The sequence below is a fragment of the Lepisma saccharinum genome, chromosome 7, assembly GCF_977018435.1.
Source record: "Lepisma saccharinum chromosome 7, izLepSacc3.1, whole genome shotgun sequence".
NCBI classification, from domain to species: domain Eukaryota; kingdom Metazoa; phylum Arthropoda; class Insecta; order Zygentoma; family Lepismatidae; genus Lepisma; species Lepisma saccharinum.
Window position 1 is genome coordinate 29288772 of NC_139235.1, and position 19106 is coordinate 29307877.

The following is a 19106-nucleotide window of genomic DNA, read 5'->3' on the forward strand; positions in this document are numbered from 1 at the left end:
CTCCTTAAAGGAAGGGTGCTCAGACCGAAGCGACGCGCTGCAGGGGGAGTTCCCAACTAAGTGACAAGTGACATGGTGCCTTCAGTCTATTGGCAAGCGTTCGCTACTAATTGTGCGAACAAAAGATAGGCGACACGAAAAACCGCACATTACAACAACAGATCTAGGCGACACGATAAGTCACACGTGCCGCTTTGTCGCTTGTGCGTCGCTCAAACTGGACCATTTCCTCAATAGCTTGCAACATGTTGTTTGTTATTCGCGCATGTGCGATGCAATGAGTGTCTTGATTTAGGGAGATTGCGCACCAAAGCGACAAGGGGCACGCGACACTTATCGCTTGAGGATTTCACCAACCGAACGCTGGCCTGTGCTTCCCGTCATGCCGCTACGATGTGAAATGTTGCTCTTGATTAGCTGGTTTCCAAGCAACATGTGTCGCTTCGGTGTGAAGTTGCCTTGGACCGAAGGACCCGTGTCGCTTTGGTGTGAAATCCTCGTATCGTTTGTCGTGTGTCGCTTTGGTGTAAAATCTCCTTGAGGAAACGGTGCAGTCAGAGCTTGTGTCCCTACGGTTCGAAAGGCTGCATTGATTACGAACTGCTCGCTTCCAAGCGACACTTGTGGTTTGTCGCCTCGGTATGAAATATCTCTCAGGATACTATTTATATTCTAATAACATATTAAAATAAAACTCTAGTACACAATCCAACACCTGACGTCCGGAATCACTTTGCGATGTTTCTTCTTGTGTTACGCATGCTATTTATTTATTAATTTTATTTTACTTTTCTTTCCAAATTAATGTCATTTCGTGACTGCAAATCACTCCACAAATATTACTGTTTCCATCAATTCACGTACCGCCTTTCAAGACAAACAAATCTACACAATATATTCCAAAAACTAACAAAGCCGCATTACTTTCATAAGAAAATTAGCACCGACATTGATCGCACTGCCATCTATGTTTCTCATCCGTCTGGGGAACCAGTTTCGTGTGTCGTTTTCCACACTACGTTATTCAAGGCGCTGTAGTTACAATGTAAAACTTAGGGCAACCAAATGTAGAACCATAGGTAGAATGAAATTTAATGTGGCACGAATATCACAAAACATGAAAAATTACTTTCTGTTAACTTATGTTATTGGCTTACGTTCGCCCGGATCTGGAATTAGTGGCTTAGATTCAGTCCTAGAAACATGTTTATTCTTTTAAAGTTGATTTTGAGGGGAATATTTGTTTTGTTCATCTTTCTACGGCATAGGACAATTTGTCTCTTCCGAAACATTAGCCAATAGAGAACAAGCTTATTTTGTCGATAATTGGTACCGTCGCCATTTTGCAATAACCTGTTTGTGAGCTTCTAAAGCACTACAATATTTGTAGGTACGAGTTTATTTATTTAAATGTTGCATATGTGAGCATGGACTTGTTCTGAATAGACTTCGTAGAGAATGGCAGAATATTTAGCTTCAATCTTTGGCACAGAAAAAGATAAGTAAGTACATATATGTAAAAAGAGATTGTTTTGTGTGTGTGCGCTTAACCATTAACCAGGCGCACATCTTTCACCACCTTAAGTAGGCGCGTGGGGGTAAATTTTACCACCAAATATAAAATATTATTTATAATAAAGTAAGATTCATATGCACCAAAGATAATTTTTATGTGATTACATTTACTATTTTCGGTACCAGTTTCATAGATCGGAGACACATTAAAATCGGATATTTTGTGTTTCGCATGGTTCGTACTTACCAATTGTGGGTAACAGTTCGTTATATCGGAGACACTATCAATATGTTTATTCATCATTACGGTATTGTAAACTCATGCCCAAATATAAAACATAAGGAACGACTTGAGATGACTGGACCCCTGTCCGATTTTCTTCATATTTGGCATACTCACTAGTTGAGGCCTCCTAATCACGAATCTGAAGTTAAAATTTGTCGGAAACGTCTAGAAATTGCAAAATAAGCAAAAATAAGACGTTAGTTTTCAGAATGGAAACAGTCGATTGTCGCGAATTTTTTTGTTTCACAAGCAAATATATATATATTCCTGATACTACCACGACACCAAATTTTAACTATGTTTGCCTAACCTAACCACGTGTCAATGTTTCGCAAGTATTTGCAATTTCTAGATCCTGATACTACAACGACACGAAATTTTAACTATATTTGCCTAACCTAACCGAAACTAACCTATCCACGTGCCAATGGTTCGTGGGGCTAGCATCAATGGTTCGCAATTTCTAGACGTTTCCGACAAATTTTAACTTCAGATTCGTGATTAGGAGGCCTCAATTAGTGACTGTCAAATATGAAGAAAATGGGAGAGGGGTCCGGTCATCTCAAGTCATACCAAACAGAATACAAGAATAGTATAAACATACAAATGTAAGACATAATACAAGAATAATATAAACATACAAATATAAGACATAAAACAAGAATAGTATAAACATAGAAATATGTCATGATACAAGAATAGCATATATATATCTAAAACTCTCTACCAGAATAGCTTAAACAAGCCTACATAAATAATAAATATATAGGGTGAGTATGAAGAGGACAGTATTACATGTATTACGAGTTCTAGAAATTTAAATCATCTTTTGAGTGCAGAATAAATTCATCTATTGAGTAGAAAACCTTTTCTCTTAGCCAGTCTTGTAGCACCCTTCTAAATTTTTCAAGAGGTGCACAGTGAGCTGTCCCTGGCAGCTGGTTGAAGAGTTTTATTCCCATGCGTTTGTAATTATTTTGTACTTTGCTTAGCCTGGTTGATGGTGTGTCCAACTTATAACTGAATCTTGTGTTGTGTCTGTGTATAGAGTATCTTATGTTGATTTTATGAATATTTTCTTTGATAAACATTAGGCAGCTAAATATGTATAGGCATGGAACAGTCATTATTTTATATTGCTTGAAAAGAGGTGTGCACGAAACAGATTGGTTGAATATTCCAGCCATATTTCTTACGGCTTTTTTCTGCCAAATGAATACTTTGCCAGCATTTGATGAGTTACCCCATAATAAAACCCCATATGTTAAATGGCTATGAAAAAAGGCATAATAAGATTGTACCAATAAATTTTCACTTACGCAGGATCTAAGTTTATTTAATAAGATGACGACTCTGGCCAGTTTGCAGCATAATTTGTTTGTTTCCACATCCCACGATAATTTTGAATCTAGATATAGACCAAGAAGCTTTACTGAGGTACATTCAATGTCGTTATTTAGGGTGAATATTATTTTCTCTGTTTTGTTTTGATTAGTAGTCAATTGATTAGTTTCAAACCAGAAAGTGGACTTCTCTTCTACTTCTTTGTCCAGTTCTTCAAGTATGCATTTATTATTGCCAATTGTGAGGAAAGTAGTATCGTCTGCATACAAAACTGTTTTATGGGGTATGAAGCTGGGTAGATCATTTACATAAATGTTAAAAAGGAAAGGACCAAGAACAGAACCTTAGGGAACTCAGCTTTCAATATTCAGGACATCTGATTGTTTACTGTTTATACTGACCCTCTGCTGTCTATTTGATAGATACGATTTTATGAGAGAGAGTTCAGCTTCTAGGATACCATAAGAGCGTACCTTTTTTATCAGCATTTAGTGTGAAACTGAATCAAAAGCCTTACTTAAATTAATAAGCGTTGCACTCACGGAAAGTTTAGATTCAAAAGCATCCAGTACTGTTGCAACAATGCTTTCATTTGCTTTTGTGGTAGATGAATGAGCTCTAAAACCATACTGAGCATTTGTGAGTAAATTATTATTTGAAAAATACTTATCTAGCTGAATTTGTATGCAGTGTTCAATAATTTTTGATAGAATAGGCGCAAGTGATATTGGGTTGGACTTATCTCCCTTTTTTTGTATTGGAACAACAACTGAGACTTTGAGGCATGTAGGAAACCACCCACTGTCAAACATCCAAATAATAAGAGTAGTAATTGGGTACTGCATAACATCAATAATTTTTTTTATAACAAAGTTTGATAAACCATACAAATCCTCAGATTTTGAATTGTTTAATTTTTGTGTTCCTTTAATAATATCCATTGGCTTAACTTCATACCATCTGAATGTAGGCAGATTACTACTATTGTCATGTGATATTGGTATACCGTTTACATCGCCATGGATACATTACAATCCGATATTGGTACTACTTCGATCTCGTGAAAACACCTATAACTCATTTATTTCGTCCTTTTTTAACATTCCTACTTACGTATTCTGCATTATGGAACATTATGCTTTTCTCATGAAAATAATAGAGAATAGCCCCACATACCATTCACACATAGTCCCAAACACCATTAACACATAGTCCCAAACACCATTAACACATAGTCCCAAACACCATTCACTCATAGCCCCAAACACCATTCACGCATAGTCCCAAAAACCATTCACGGTAAGGTTAGGTTAAGTTCCATTAGGTTAGGCAAACATAGTTAAAAATTCATTTTTCTAGAAAAAAACATGAATTCGCGCAAAACAAGATTACACGATGAAAGAAAATACATTGACGAACTTCGATAAAGCTATAGAAACTGATTTCCATAAGTAGTTTCTTCTGTAAAAATGAAGAAATCCGTTTTCACTAGATCGAAGTGTTACCCAGATATTTTGTGTTTCTCATGGTTCATAGTTACGAATTGTGGGTAAACTTTTCGTTTCCGAAAAACGTATTTCTTCAATTTTGCAGGGGAAAGTACTCACGGAAATGAGTTTATTTATACTTTAGGAAGGTCTTGGAAGTGTGTTTTCCCCTCGCTTAAATTTTTTTGCCGGTAAATCATGTAATTTTCGACATTAATTTCACTCCGATGCACGAATAATTTCACTCCGATGCACGAAAGCTGTTCCCTTGATGTCAGTCGACTACGTGAACCAAATTTTTGCGTGTGTTTAATGACGTAAGAACCGGTCAGTGTTTCCAAATATGCAGTTTTGTAACTGTGTAACAGTTGTAGAACATAAATAAACGTGTGTTATTGTTCATCATTTCTGATTACGAACTTGCGACAACATGATGTGCACAGGATGCGTGGTGAAATTGCACGGCGTTGAAGATCCAGTAGAATTTGTAATTCACCATGGAATTGTGAAGGAAAAAAAAAAAAAAAAAAATTATCTTCAATTTTTCAAATATTAATATTTTTTTTTAACTGTTTGCCTAACGTAACCTTGCCGTGCATGGTTTGTGGGGCTATCCGTGAATGGTTCAAGGGGGCTATCCATGAATGGTTCGTGGGGCTATACGTCCATGGTTCATGGGGTTTTCGATCCCGAAAAAAATATTTTTCTAATTTTAAAAAACAAATTTAACTATGTTTGCCTAACCTAACCTTGCTGTGCATGGTTCGTGGGGCTATCCGTGCATGGTTTGTGGAGTTTTTGAACCTGAAAAAAATATTTTTCTAATTTTAAAAAAACAGTTTTAACTATGTTTGCCTAACCTAACCTTCCTGTGCATGGTTCGTGGGATTTTCGAATCCGAAAAAAAATATTTTTCTAATTTTAAAAAACAATTTTAAGTATGTTTGCTTAACCTAACAGAACCTAACCTAACCTTGCCGTGCATGGTTCGTGGGGCTATTTATCAATCGTTCGTGGGGCTATCCGTGCATGGTTCATGCGTTTTTCGAACCTGGAAAGAAATACAAAATCAGTAACACGAAAGTAGGTATTTTTCTATGAAGAAGGTTGCAACACTGCATAACCACTGATCATGGACAACGCCAGTCAAGATTTCTCCGCCATATCGCTTGTAACGCAAGCGAAAGCAAACAAAAAAAAATACTCTATATGTCTGAAATTGAGATTATTTGCGTGGAAAAAACTAAATGCCACCTTCAAGAATACTTACGAATGGAGAATACGTAAGTATCAATGTGAAAAATAAGGGAATTAGAGACGTTTGGTGGTTACTGAAATTTTACCCGCCTACTTTTGTGTTCATTATGTCATCACAAACCATTGATGGATAGCCCCAAAAACCATTCATGATAGCACCATGGACCATTTCTGACAAGGTTAGGTTAGGTAAGCATAGTTAAAAAAAATTCTCGTAAAGGAAGGCACGGTTGGAAACACTGGCGGAATTCTTCAACTTCCTTTTTGGCCAACAGGATGAGGGCTGTTAATGTGTATTACTTCACCACTCTTGTAAAATACTCTGCATTCTGAATTGCAGCTGTACTTGGGCTGGAGAGATTATGTTTTGTAGCATGATGCTTCAGCAGGCCTCCTACACCATTGCAAGGCCCCTTCCCATGACCAGTATCACTGTATGCTCACTCCATTGGCACAAGTGACTTAGTCAATTCAAACTATTTTTGAAGTGACTAGGGACACCATCAGAAATCACTTCCAATTCGCGACATTTTAAAGATTGTGGGTGCCCCAGATCCTATTGGTTCAACAGGAAGGCATCACTCAGTATCAAAGGAAGATACTGATGCAGTTGAACAAATTTTTAGTTCGTTGAATTGCTAATTTCAGTTCTAAGCAGAGTGCACAGAAGTGGTATGCTGTTGAACCTGTAATATGTTTTTAAAGCTGTGTCTGTTACTTATCTTTATGAAGAATTAAAATGCCATGTCAAATAAGACTACATTTTGATTTCATGAGACCAATACGTGAGAATGTGGTAATGGAAACTGGTTTAATGTATGGCAAAATTTTCAATTGTTTATAAAACCTGTTAAACTCAAAAGTGGAAGTTCTCCTTTTCAGAGAATGTAGTATTGTATGGTACTGATCAACAGTAAAAAAATGAAAATTTTTGGGATTGGCAATTTTGAAAAAAATATTATTTTTTATTTTTCAAAAATAAATTTCAGAAGGCTACAGCAAGAGAACTTGGATACATACTTACAAACGGATTTTATCATTTTAATCAGAAACATATTATATTCTCTTTCAATTACAAAAAACTGCAATGAAATATCTTGAACCATTCCAGAGGTAGAGCATTTTAATATTTTGCGGAAAATCGCACGTGAGAAATGATGTCCGAGGTGCTATCTTTGGTGACCTGTATCTTGGGCCATTTTTTTTTTTTTTTAAAAAATGGGTTTCTTACTTTGTCCTGAATTTTAACATAACTTTAATTCAATAACATCTGAGACTGTGAAGGTAACCCCCTGCCTGAATTGATATGGACTAGGCCAATGGGATTTGGATCAATATAAGTTGCAAGTTTTCACATCTACAGAGAAAAATTCAAGGAATTCCCGGTGAGTGGCCACCATGAATACCCAGTGGAGGCACATGACACAGTGGTTTGGATCCCTCTTTAAACTGTAGGTCCAGTCCCGATTAGCCTTTGTGTGCAGAAAGTGGACTTAAAACAACAAATCAGTCAATGGATCAAAAACTTTCTATTGTATTTTATGGTGTTCATTACCAGATTGGTTGAAATTACTGCAAAAGAACTGCTTTTAGTTTTAAATCTCGGGTACACTAATACGTGTGTGTGGAATAAGTAAGCTTTTAAATATTGCTTAAAGAAGCATTATATGTAAGTCAAAGTAGCAGTGAAAATTTGAATTGACCCAAAATGAAATCTGATGTCTTAGTGAATTTTATTGCATGATACGTTGAGAGTAGTTCACGTAAGCAAGATTTACTTGTTTGATTACATGGTAAATGGCTGTTCTGTTCTTTAAATTGTATTTTTTCCTTAATGTGCTTTTTTCTTTCTCTCATAGAGTTAATTGTTCATTCTACTTCAAAATCGGTGCATGTCGACATGGAGACCGCTGTTCAAGAATTCATAATAAACCCACATTCAGTCAGGTAAGTATTCTTGCAACCATCTATGTACACACATACTGATGGGCAAATGTAGAATTGAACTTACATTATTAGTTCGTGTTAATAAGTTTTAAAAATTCAAATTTCTCTTTGTGTCAACTGTCACACTTTGTATATTTTACGTGCCCACCCCCACCCCACTCTGCACACAAATACATATACAGGGTGTCATTTTATTTGGCACCCACGGGACAGATTCGTATAGAGGACATCAAAACCAACAACTTTTCTCAGTATCATTTTTCTCGGTTCGACGCTCGCCCATTCAAAAAAGACAATTTTGCCGCTTGGATGCTGGCAACCCAACACAACATTTGATCTTATCTGTGACATCATTTCCTGCGGCGAAACTGCGCACGGCAGGGTTGCAAGGAACACACAAATTTTGTGAAAATGACAAACTACCAACCACATTATTAGCTATAAAACGAAACGAGAAAGGCATCCAGTAGACCGAACATCATAGCCTACCAGCCAGAAGATCAGCAGTCATCTTGGTGGAAGTGAACGAACGATATGAGAAATGGTAGAAACGTATTCAAAATGAAGTGTCAATATCGGATTTTGTTTCAGCCTACATGTCAAATATCAACAACAGTAAGTTTACGCCCAGTTACATGTCAAATATTTGCAAATTTCATGGCAAGGTTGATATCTACAACTTTGTGTCCAGATGCCTTGTGGTACTTTTGTGCTGATAACGTAAGTATCCAAGGTACACGTTGTTACATTACGGCTAAAACACGTACAACCAGAGTAACAATCTAATGATGAATCAGTAGCGAATATACTGCCCTGTTCACAGTTGCAAACTATTCCATGTGTATCTGGTGCATAGATAAACACAGTCGTTGGGGAGCTTGTATTACTACTACTTATATCCCTGTATTATCAACCATTTTTGTCACTTGCCTCATGATGCCCTGAATATACATTGTATTATTGTTGCTTACCTTTGGAATTTCGAGTTCTTCCATTTCTATTTTGTCAGTTGTTCAGTGTGTCACAGACAACTAGTATCAGAAGGATGAAGTGGATAGACTAAATTGTAGATGCCATCTAACTAGAGGGGCCTTCCGGATGGTGGAGTGGTAGCGTCGTCGCCTTGTAATCAACGGGTCCCGGGTTCGATACCCGGTGGAGGCACATAGTGGTTCGGATCCCACTTTAAACTGTAGGTCCAGTCCCGATTAGCCTTACTGTGCACAAATTGGACTTAAAATACCAAATCAATCAAACCATCCAACTAGATTTGCAAATATTTGACATGTAAGCTGAGACAAAATTCGATATGACCACTTCCACTGCCACGGTGGCTCAGTCGGTAACACGTCTGACTACCATGCTGAAGGTCCCAGGTTCGATCCCCGGCCGGTTCAAATCCGGGAACTTTTCTAACGATGGAAGCGGCGCCGGCGCCCACCCAGCGTCGAATAACATGGGTACCTGGGGGAAACCCCGGGGGGTAAAGGCAGTCGGGGGCGTGATGCTGATCACATTACCCCCACTCACGACCGGATCAAGAAAGTGTGGGGCGTTACCCCCACACCCCCTATACGCCTTCATGGCATAGTGCTAAGCAGAGGGGAGCACTTTACTACTTTTTTTACTTCCACCACTTGAATTCTATTTTCTTTCTACATTTTTTGTTTACTTCCTGTTAGGTTACACAGCATGTTTTCTTGTTTTGTTTTACGGTACATATTGTAGCTATGTCATTTTTCACAGAATATGTGTGTTCCTGGCAACCCTGGAACGCATCGCTTCACGACGGGATATGGCGTCACAAATGAAATCAAATGTTGTGTGTGGTTGCCAGCATTCAGTGGCAAAATGGGCTTTTTTGAAAGCCTGTAGCGCCGAAGCGACGGTCCCAACGAGAAAAATGTTACTGAGAAAGGTTGTTTGTTTTAATGTCCTCTATACGTTTCCGTGGTCCGTGGGTGCCATTAAACTGACACCCTGTATGTTTCAGAGAGAATATTTAATGTTATTTGGGTTTGCAGTGAATAGGGTGATTTTGTTAGTTTTTTTGATAAATTTGTTGTTTATTCACCGTAGGGTTAGGCAACACACATAACGTTATGCAAGAGAGTGCTTATTTCAGGATATAGGTGTCCCATTTTCATTGCCGGTGACTATACCCAATCATCATTTTCAAGGATTTTTGAACTATTTTAAGATTTTTTAACCTACTTCAGTATTTAGAGCCTAACTTAAGCTTTTTAGGACCTATTTTAGGATTTTGAGAACCTATTTTAAGGTTTTATAACCTATTTTAGGATTTTTAGAACCTATTTTAAGGTTTTATAACCTATTTTAGGATTTTTAGAACCTATTTTAAGGTTTTATAACCTATTTTAGGATTTTTAGAGCCTATTTTAGGAACCTAAAAGCACACTTTTTAGAACCTAAAAATCCAAAGTCTAATCACTACACATTAGGGCTGAGTTGATACCGATGCCAATTTAATATGTTTTGCTTTATTTTAGTTCGCTTTTTGTGCCACTTTTGGCTAATTTGTGAAGATGGGGATGAGTAATGATATGATGAAATTGATGAATGGACACTCACAAACATACATGCCCAGGCCACTCACAAACATAACAGTTGGGCTGAAAAGTTCGTAGGCTGACTCATAGATGGCATTACTAGAATTAAATCCATGTGATTTTTACTTAGTACTAACCTTCAAAAGATACGTGTATAAATTTCACAGCTGCCGGATAATTAGTTCGTGAGATATAGCATTGTGAGTGAAGCAGCTTTTGTTATTGTGAAAAAATGGATAAAAAAAGAATTTCATGTGTTAATAAAGCATTGCTTTTTGGCGAAAAAAAATACTGTTGAAGCCAAGGCTTGGCTTGATAAACCTTATTCGGACTCTGCACCAGGAAAATCAACTGTTGAGAAGTGGTTTGCTAAATTTAAACAAGGCGAAATGAGCATCGAAGACGATGCATGCAGTGGACGCCCCAAAGAGGCTGTTACCGACGAAAACATCAAAAAAGTCCACAAAATAATTTTAAATGATCGTAAAGTGAAGTTGATCGAGATAGCTGAGACTTTAAAAATATCAAAGGAACGTGTTGGACATATTGTGCATGAATATTTGAACATGCGAAAGCTGTGTGCAAAATGGGTGCCGCGCGTGCTCACAGTCGATCAAAAGCAACAACGTTTTGATGATTCGGAGCAATGTTTAGCGATATTCAACCGTAATAAAATTGCTTCCCCATCCACCATATTCTCCAGATCTGGCCCCCAGTGACTTTTTCCTGTTTGCAGACCTTAAAAGAATGCTCACTGGAAAGAAATTTAGCACTGATGAAGAGGTAAACTGAGGCCTATTTTAAGGCTAAAGAGAAATCGTACTATAAAAATGGCATCGAAAAATTGTATGACCGCTATAATCGTTGTATCGCCCTCGAAGGCAACTATATTGAATAATAAAATCGAATTTTGTTAAAAAAATATTTTTTACTATGTTAGCCTACGAACTTTTCAGCCCAACTGTTACATGCTCACCACTCCACCACGGAGCCGGCACCAATGTCCATGTATTGGTATCGGCTGATACCATTGGTATCATAATTGGAAAGTATATGTTGCATTTTATTTACCTATTCTTTTCTGGTGTTTTAATCATTTGTGCGGTCCACAAAATATTGCATGACACTTTTGCAGAGTCTAATTATCATGGAGGTTATGTAAAATTCTTTTGATTGCACCACTTGATTTTGCACCAATATTGTGTGGAAGAAACTGTGTTTTGTGATTAGATAACAGGTATTGTAATATTTGGATGTACTTTTTAAAGTACACTCCTCATAAAAAGTTTGGAATACATATTGTTATATTAGACAATAGGTGATAGGCACTGTGGCATTGTCAGCAAAAAAGACAAAAACGTATGACAGACAGGTACCATGTGTTGTTGCATTCCCAGGCCATTGTCTAATGTAACAATATTCAAAACTTCTTGTGAGAAGTGTATTTTAAAGCAAAGCCCTGGTAAATTGATGCTTATAATTGGAGCAATTCTCAGCCACTAATGTTAATCGTTATTTTGGTCGACTTTTACATTTTACATTTTTCAAGCATCGGTATCAGTAGGGGGTATTTGTTTAAAGTGATATGGGCTCAGTCCCGTTACACATATAAACACATCTCGACAACATTGTGGTTGATTACATTCACGTACTGAAAGTTTCAATTTTTCTGTTTTACTCTTTCAGACAGTTCTCCTGCAGAACTTGTACGTCAATCCGCAGAACTCGGCGAAGTCTGCAGATGGATCCCATTGTAAGTAAGGTGGTATTGTTGTAAGGAGGTTTAATTTGAGCACCTTTCTTTATCAACTCTCTGGAAAGTGCAAAGTGTTCAGTTGTTTTTCCTATATAAGTACTCATAGCAAATGGAGGAAATAAGTCTTTCATGTGCAAGAAATTTGAAAATAGCATATCTTCAGAAAACTCAAGAGTAATTGAACTCCTTAAAATTTTGCGTAACCTGCATGATAACATAAACCATGGAAGGTAACAGCAGGTAGTGTTGATCAGGCTGGCAATTGCTATGTAGACTCAGCCCAAATGATAATGGTGGATATTTGTACAAACAATATATTTTGGCACCGAAATGTGACATCACATAATATTTGTGATTGGCAATATTGTAGGTGCTGTATCTGTATCAGTTTATGTAAGAACATCGGTCTAAATTAAAAATTCCAAAATTTTCGCATTTGATAGTCTAAGAAAAACTTTAATAAATAAGGAGAAACTAGTACTCACTTTTATCCGCGAAGCTGTTTTTTGTTTTTCGATTAATTTCAGTGGCCACTGCCACCATCCTTGTTGGAACTTGCTGTACTGTTGCTTGGCGTGCGTCTTTTGTTTGTAGTTCTCTGGCTGCTGCTAGGTGCGTTGTTGTTAACTGTGCATCTGGGTCTGTGTCGTCTGCTATTTCCAGGCGATAACTGTTGTAGTAGGGTGCGCTTGCCCACTATCGATGTTTAGCTCGTGCATTTCCTTGATTTTAGTGTCTACGAGCGTGTGGGCAGTGTGTTTGACTTGAACCTTTTGAATTTTATGGCTATTGTATTTGATATGTTCAGCAAGACCAGTAGTGGGTTGGGCTTTTTTCACATCTGCTAGGTGCTTTTGGAATCTTTCACTGACAGATCTGATTGACCTGCCGATGTAATGTGCCTTGCATTCACACTCTGCATCATATACACCTGGGTTATGAAGGGGAGATGAAGTACTGTTTGTGTTTGTTCAGTTTATCAGCTATTTTGGAATTGGGTTTGTGCGCTACTTTGATGCCATATGGGAGAAGGGCTTTTGATATGCGGTTGGAAGTGGTGGGATGGTAGGGGAAGGCAAACCATTTATATTGGCCGCTGGAGGTTGATTGTGTTTGGTTAGGGTGTCTGACCTGTATTTCCACTTTACTGCACCAAGTGGAAAGTTGTGCTTCAGTGTAGCCATGTTTCAGGGCTATTTCAGTGATGGTGGCTATCTCCTCTCGTAGATCCTCTTCTCTGCAACAGTAGGAGAAGGCTCTTAGATAAAAGTTCAGCCACACGTTGGCTTTTTGCTTGGGGGGATGGCTAGAGAGAGCATGTATGTACTGGTTGCCTGCATCCGGTTTTCTGTATACAGTGGTTGTGAATTTGTTAAGTGCACGGCTGATGGTGATGTCCAGGAAGTTGATTTTACCATGTTTTTCTTGTTCTACGGTGGAGTTGAGCCTGGGGTGGATGCTAAATAGCATCCACCCCAGGCTACCTAGCAGCAGCCACAGAACTACAAACAAAAGACGCACTCCAAGCAACAGTACAGCAAGTTCCACTTTTCCCAATTATGAAAAACTTTAAATTAGGAATGGAACAGTTTAAACAAAAATTGTGTTTCGCTACTATTTTTATGAATAAAAACATATAATTCATATGCCCGGCTATCATAAAGTAAATTTCTAAGCACACAGTTTATTTTTCAAAGGCAAAACTCATTACAGTCACATACTTACATATGTTGATTAAGGGCCTGGGTGTTCTTTGTGAGTGTCCTTTCATCACTCGTCCTCATCTCCGCAATTAGCCAAATCAATCACTATGGTTATTTAGCAGGTTAATGAACATTCATTTTTTTTCCAAGGAGTATTTGTGATTTTATATTCATTCAGTAGAATATTAGTAGTTTTATATGTGTAGTTTATTGGTATTTGCAAAAAGAAACATGTATTGGTCCATCCCTGCCTAAAATTAATGTAAAGTTCAGCAATTTTTTTTAATGTATAATTCATATGCATTGCTTGTTTTAGAAAATGTCTATTATTATGGTGTTCCTTTCTCTAAGATAGAACCCATTACAGTCACTTGGTTATTCCAGGTGTGCCGGTTAATAATTCTTAATTGATCCGAAAGAAAACAAATGTATCTGGGGAGAAAGGTAACAAATGCTTTATTCAAAGTATGCGCCATCCCTAGCTATACATTGTGCCCATCTGTCCATCAAATTGTGGATGCCCTTCCAGAAAAATCGTTCACATTTTGAGGTGATACAGTCAGCAAGCCATTGTTCGACATTTTCGTAATTGTTGAAGTGTTGCTGGGAAAGTGAGTGAGACATCGGTGAAAACAAGTGGTGGTCCGAAGGGGCTAAGTCTGGTGAGTATGGCAGGTGGGGCAAGAATTCCCAGCCAAGTGGAGAAATGGTGTCTGATGCCTTTCGCTGTGTGTGATGCAGCGTTGTCGTGGTGCAAAATCACTTTTCCGTGTCTTGTCGCCCAATCTGTGCACTTCTCGATCAATGCATGGGTCAAATTGATGAGTTGTTGACGGTAGCGAACAGCATTCACTGTTTCACCTGGTTTCAGAAGCTCATGGTACACCACACCCTTCTGATCCCACCAAATGCACAGCATTGTCTTCCTTCTGAAGCGATTCGGTTTTGCAGTCGATGTTGAAGGTTGTCCTGGGTCAACCCATGACTTTTTGCATTTTGGGTTCTCGAAGTAGATCCATTTTTCGTCCCCAGTCACTATCCGATACAAGAAAAACTTTCTTTCATGCCAAGAAAGCAACACTTCACACACCGTTTTTCGCTTTTCCATTTGTCTGTCGTTCAGATGATGTGGGACCCATTTTCCTGCCTTCTGGATCTTTCCCATGGCATGAAGACGATCAGATATGGTTTGGGGACCAACATTTAACTTCTGTGCCAGTTATTGTTGCGTTTGCATATCGTCTTCGTCCAACAATTCGGCGTCTTGAAATTTTTTCGGCTGGCCCGGGCGATCTTTGTCTTTCAAGTCAAAATGACCACTTTGAATCATCGAAACCAACGTGTCTTGCGGTAGGATATTGTCACCGTACGTTTCCACAAGGATACGATGGCTTTCACTCGCGTTTTTCTTTTGATTGATCAAGAAAAGCACGACGTGCCGCACATGCTCCTTATTTGGTTTGAAGGTCAACATGTTTCCCACACAAACCCAATATCACAATCACTCAAATTCGGTTGCACATCCATGGTGTTTTGACAGGTACTGTCCTGGCAACACACTGACATAACAGTTGAGACTGTGCACCAACCCTTGCTTCCAGCGCCATCCAGCGACGAAATTAAGAACTATTAACCGGCACACCTGGTATATATTAAGGTGGCGAATTAACCATTGTTTCTTTATGGAATGTTTATAGTTTTATACTAGATTGGTAGAATATTGGTTGTTGATATTGCAAAACTATCTCATTGATGTATCCTTAAAATAGTTGATTTTCATGCAGGCTTCGTGATATTGAAACAAGGATTATGTATTTGCAAGTAAATTGAACTTCATTACAAAATTCACAAATATTTGCTATTTTCTTCTCATTATTGTACATTGTAATTGTATACTCTTGCATTTATTTATTGCTTCAACAAAGTAAACTATAGATTTAGCATGTGTAGGAAAAGTAGAAACCACAAATTTCCCAGTGTCAACCTATTCTTCAGATCTCTATTGTTTTGAGTGTTTCTGAATTTTAGTAGTCGCAAATGTCTCCGATGAGGAAATGCAAGAGCACTACGACAACTTCTTCGAAGATGTTTTTGTGGAGTGTGAGGATAAGGTAAGATTAATTTCAGTTTGTTGACATTTTTGTATGTTTTAGTCTTTTAAAAAAATAATTACAAGGGCCGTTCAAGGTTGACCAACACTTCTATTTGTAAGGGAAAGTGGAAAGTCCTACAAGCACCAAGATAAGTTTTTCATGTGTATTCTCTCTCAGCATGTTGGCATTGCTGCCATCATTGTTGCAGTTCCCTTGTTCCTTTGGCGTAGAAGGAAGTTGGTTGCTGTTGTTTGTCAGTGCTTCATCTGCCTTCAATGTCTTCCCTCTTAAATGCTCTTCAAGGAACTGAAATTGCCAAGGGCTAAGTTCAGACTGTAACAAGGGGGGGGGGTCTACCAGTCAAGAAAAAGTAAAGAAATTATGCTTGTTAAGAATGTTTGCATTTTTTTACAGTATGGTGAATTTACATTGTTATATTCCTGTACTAGTATTCGTTAAATTTAATATTTGGAAATCTAAAATTGCATTGAGTTGTGAAAGTAATAAGAATTAACGCAAGTCTAAATCTCTTGTTAAAATACATCTTCAGTTTTCATCTTAACCGACCCTGTAGGAGGGGTGTTTCATTAAATAAAAATCTATTTTCTTAATTTCAAACTATAACTAAATAAGGGGGGGGGCATGAAATGTTAAGAAAAAGGTAAGAATTTTTGGTTTGTTATTTTGGTAAACACCCTGTGTAAGGGCATGAAGCAAAATCTCCCACTGAGAGTTGTCACTGTCAAATTGACCCATGTGGGGCTGGGAATTGTCATGGTGACATCTCCTGTCTGTTCTTGCAAATTGCATTTTGTTTGGCACCCTTCATCAGTGTGCAGTAATTCTGACCCTTTCTTCAAAAAATCCACATAAATAACACGTTGCATGTCCCAGTTGGGTGACAGTCCATGCAATTCATTTGTTTTTCAACTATTGTGCTTTGCTAAACAGTTAACATCATCCATACACTCTTGTCCATGATGTAATTTCTTCCCCGTACTTGCAATCTTCTCAAAATGTCAGCTGGCTTAACCTCCTTCACAAGGAATTTGATGATCCACTACTGCTGACCCACAGATACAGACATACTACTTCAGGGTGGCTACTCACCGGGAATTCCGGGAATTATGCGTGAATTTTGTCCCCGTAGATGTGAAAAATTGCAAATTATATTAATACAGACGAGTTCATACATTTACAAATGCCCCGAGTCCAGTATTTCACAGTTTATTTTTTACTTTTATCGAGGAAGGAAAAGAAGAGAAATCTGCGTGGAAATTAAAACAGAAATCTCTCAATCCGTTTTTCTTTGTTAGCGACATTTGCAGAACAATCTATCTGACAGGCAGAAGATTATTGCAAGTTGATTAGGTAAATTTGAGTTTGAAATTTTCTGAGTAAGTGAAATTGCAAATGTAAACTGCAATCCTTAAATTGAACATTTATATATATATATATATATATAAGGGTGTTTTTTTAAGAGTGATAGAACTTTCGATAAGGATAGCTGTCATTTGTTTTGTTTTGATGACATGTTGTTTTGTCATTCCATATCAGTGAGCATTGGCAAATGATTATGGAAAGACTGACGCTGCAACAACGTTTACAAATTGTGGAAATATATTTCCAAAATCAATGTTCTGTTCGCCAAACGTATACAGCACTTCGGAAATATCGGTGCTGTCAGTGAATTGGCCTCACAAGATCATGTGACCTAACGCCACTGGATTATTTTCTTTGGGATATCTAAAGTCTCTGGTTTATGCTGATAACCCAGCAACAATTGGGGCTTTGGAAGCCAACATAACTCGTGTTATTAACGACATATGTCCCCAATTACTTGAAAAAGTGGTTCAAAATTGGACTGATCGAATCCAGTTCATCACAGCTAGTCGTGGTGGACATATGCCGGAAATTATTTTCAAAAAGTAAATGTCAGAAAGTTATCTTTCAAACAAAAACACAATTGGCTTCAAACTTATCTTTTTATGTGTTTTATTTCAATTCAAAGTTCTATCACTCTAAAAAAACACCCTATATTTACTGTTTAATTTAATTAAATTAGAATTTTTGGATTCATTGTGTCACACAAACCCTTTATATTGTTAATGTATTTGTGTGGGTGGGTGGTGATACATAAGGTTGAAATAGAGAAAACATCTGCTTGTAGCCTTAAATTTTTTAAAGGTTCACCTTGAAAACCGGGAATTATACTTGAATTTTATGAAGGTCCTTGAGTGACCACACTCTACTTGCCACCATTTTTGCTGACGCTACTGTGCATGCACCAACTACATCGGTGTGAATGCACAATACTCACGAACAATGAAGGTACATCCTCCAGCTGTTTATCATTCGCCAACTATTCAAGCTATTTTCATTTTCTCCCTCAAGTGTCTTGGTTAACTTTGAATGACCTTTATATTTGTACTTATTTTACGTGTGTGTAAGGTCTGAATGTTGCCTACTTCAGAAATTTGTGAAATCTTAACTGGGGAAGCCTTCAAAATGTGAAAATATACTGCATCTCAGGAGTCTATAGAGAAACACACAGTGGTTGAGAAGGGGAGAAAGCAAGTGGGTGGAGCAGAGCAGTGCATGCTGGTGCAAATGGCTGGTAGCTGTGGTCATGTTTCCTCCTCCATGCAATCCTTCAGTTCATTATTCGAACCCTCTCATGTCACTACTTGGCCACAGGACTTTTTTTTACCTTCCCTTGCTCCACAAACTCCTGGGACAGAGTATACATGTTGGAGAACTACAAAACATGAATTTATTGTTACTTGTTCATTTGTTTTAAGAATGTATAAAATAATATAAGGCTGAGCTGTTTTATTGAAAGTGGCATTGGCTTAGCCCTAGTACACCCGTGTCCATAAATATACTGTCATACTTTAGAGTGGTATTACGTCGCTTTGGATAATCGTATTTAAATGAAATGGGTGACATTTGAAAGAAAAACTCAATATTTGTGCATGTCAACAATGGACACCAATATCAGAAATGGACAACAATGAACGAGATCAAACATAGAAACTGAAATAAATTCACTCCTGACAACAATGGACAATGCGGGTTCATTGTTGGATATTTAGCAGGCAGGCAGGTTACATGTGAATGTTTTCCTTTAAAATTGTGTTGTTATTAC

At 37.7% G+C, this 19106-nt stretch overlaps 1 protein-coding gene across 2 annotated transcripts in view; it reads left to right on the forward strand.

Annotated features, from left to right (window-relative positions):
* The first annotated feature begins 1283 nt into the window (after positions 1-1283).
* LOC145989788 (splicing factor U2af 38 kDa subunit-like) overlaps positions 1284-19106 on the forward strand; it is a 50337-nt gene continuing 32514 nt past the window's right edge. Inside the window, exons 1-4 of one of the 2 annotated variants that reach the window (XM_083125123.1) lie at positions 1284-1502; positions 7749-7836; positions 12093-12159; positions 15894-15976. In XM_083125123.1, coding sequence (XP_082981249.1) covers positions 1459-1502; positions 7749-7836; positions 12093-12159; positions 15894-15976 — 282 coding nt within the window. In that variant the 5' untranslated portion in view covers positions 1284-1458. The remainder of the gene's footprint in view (positions 1503-7748; positions 7837-12092; positions 12160-15893; positions 15977-19106) is intronic. The other variant, XM_083125124.1, reaches the window with a different exon arrangement.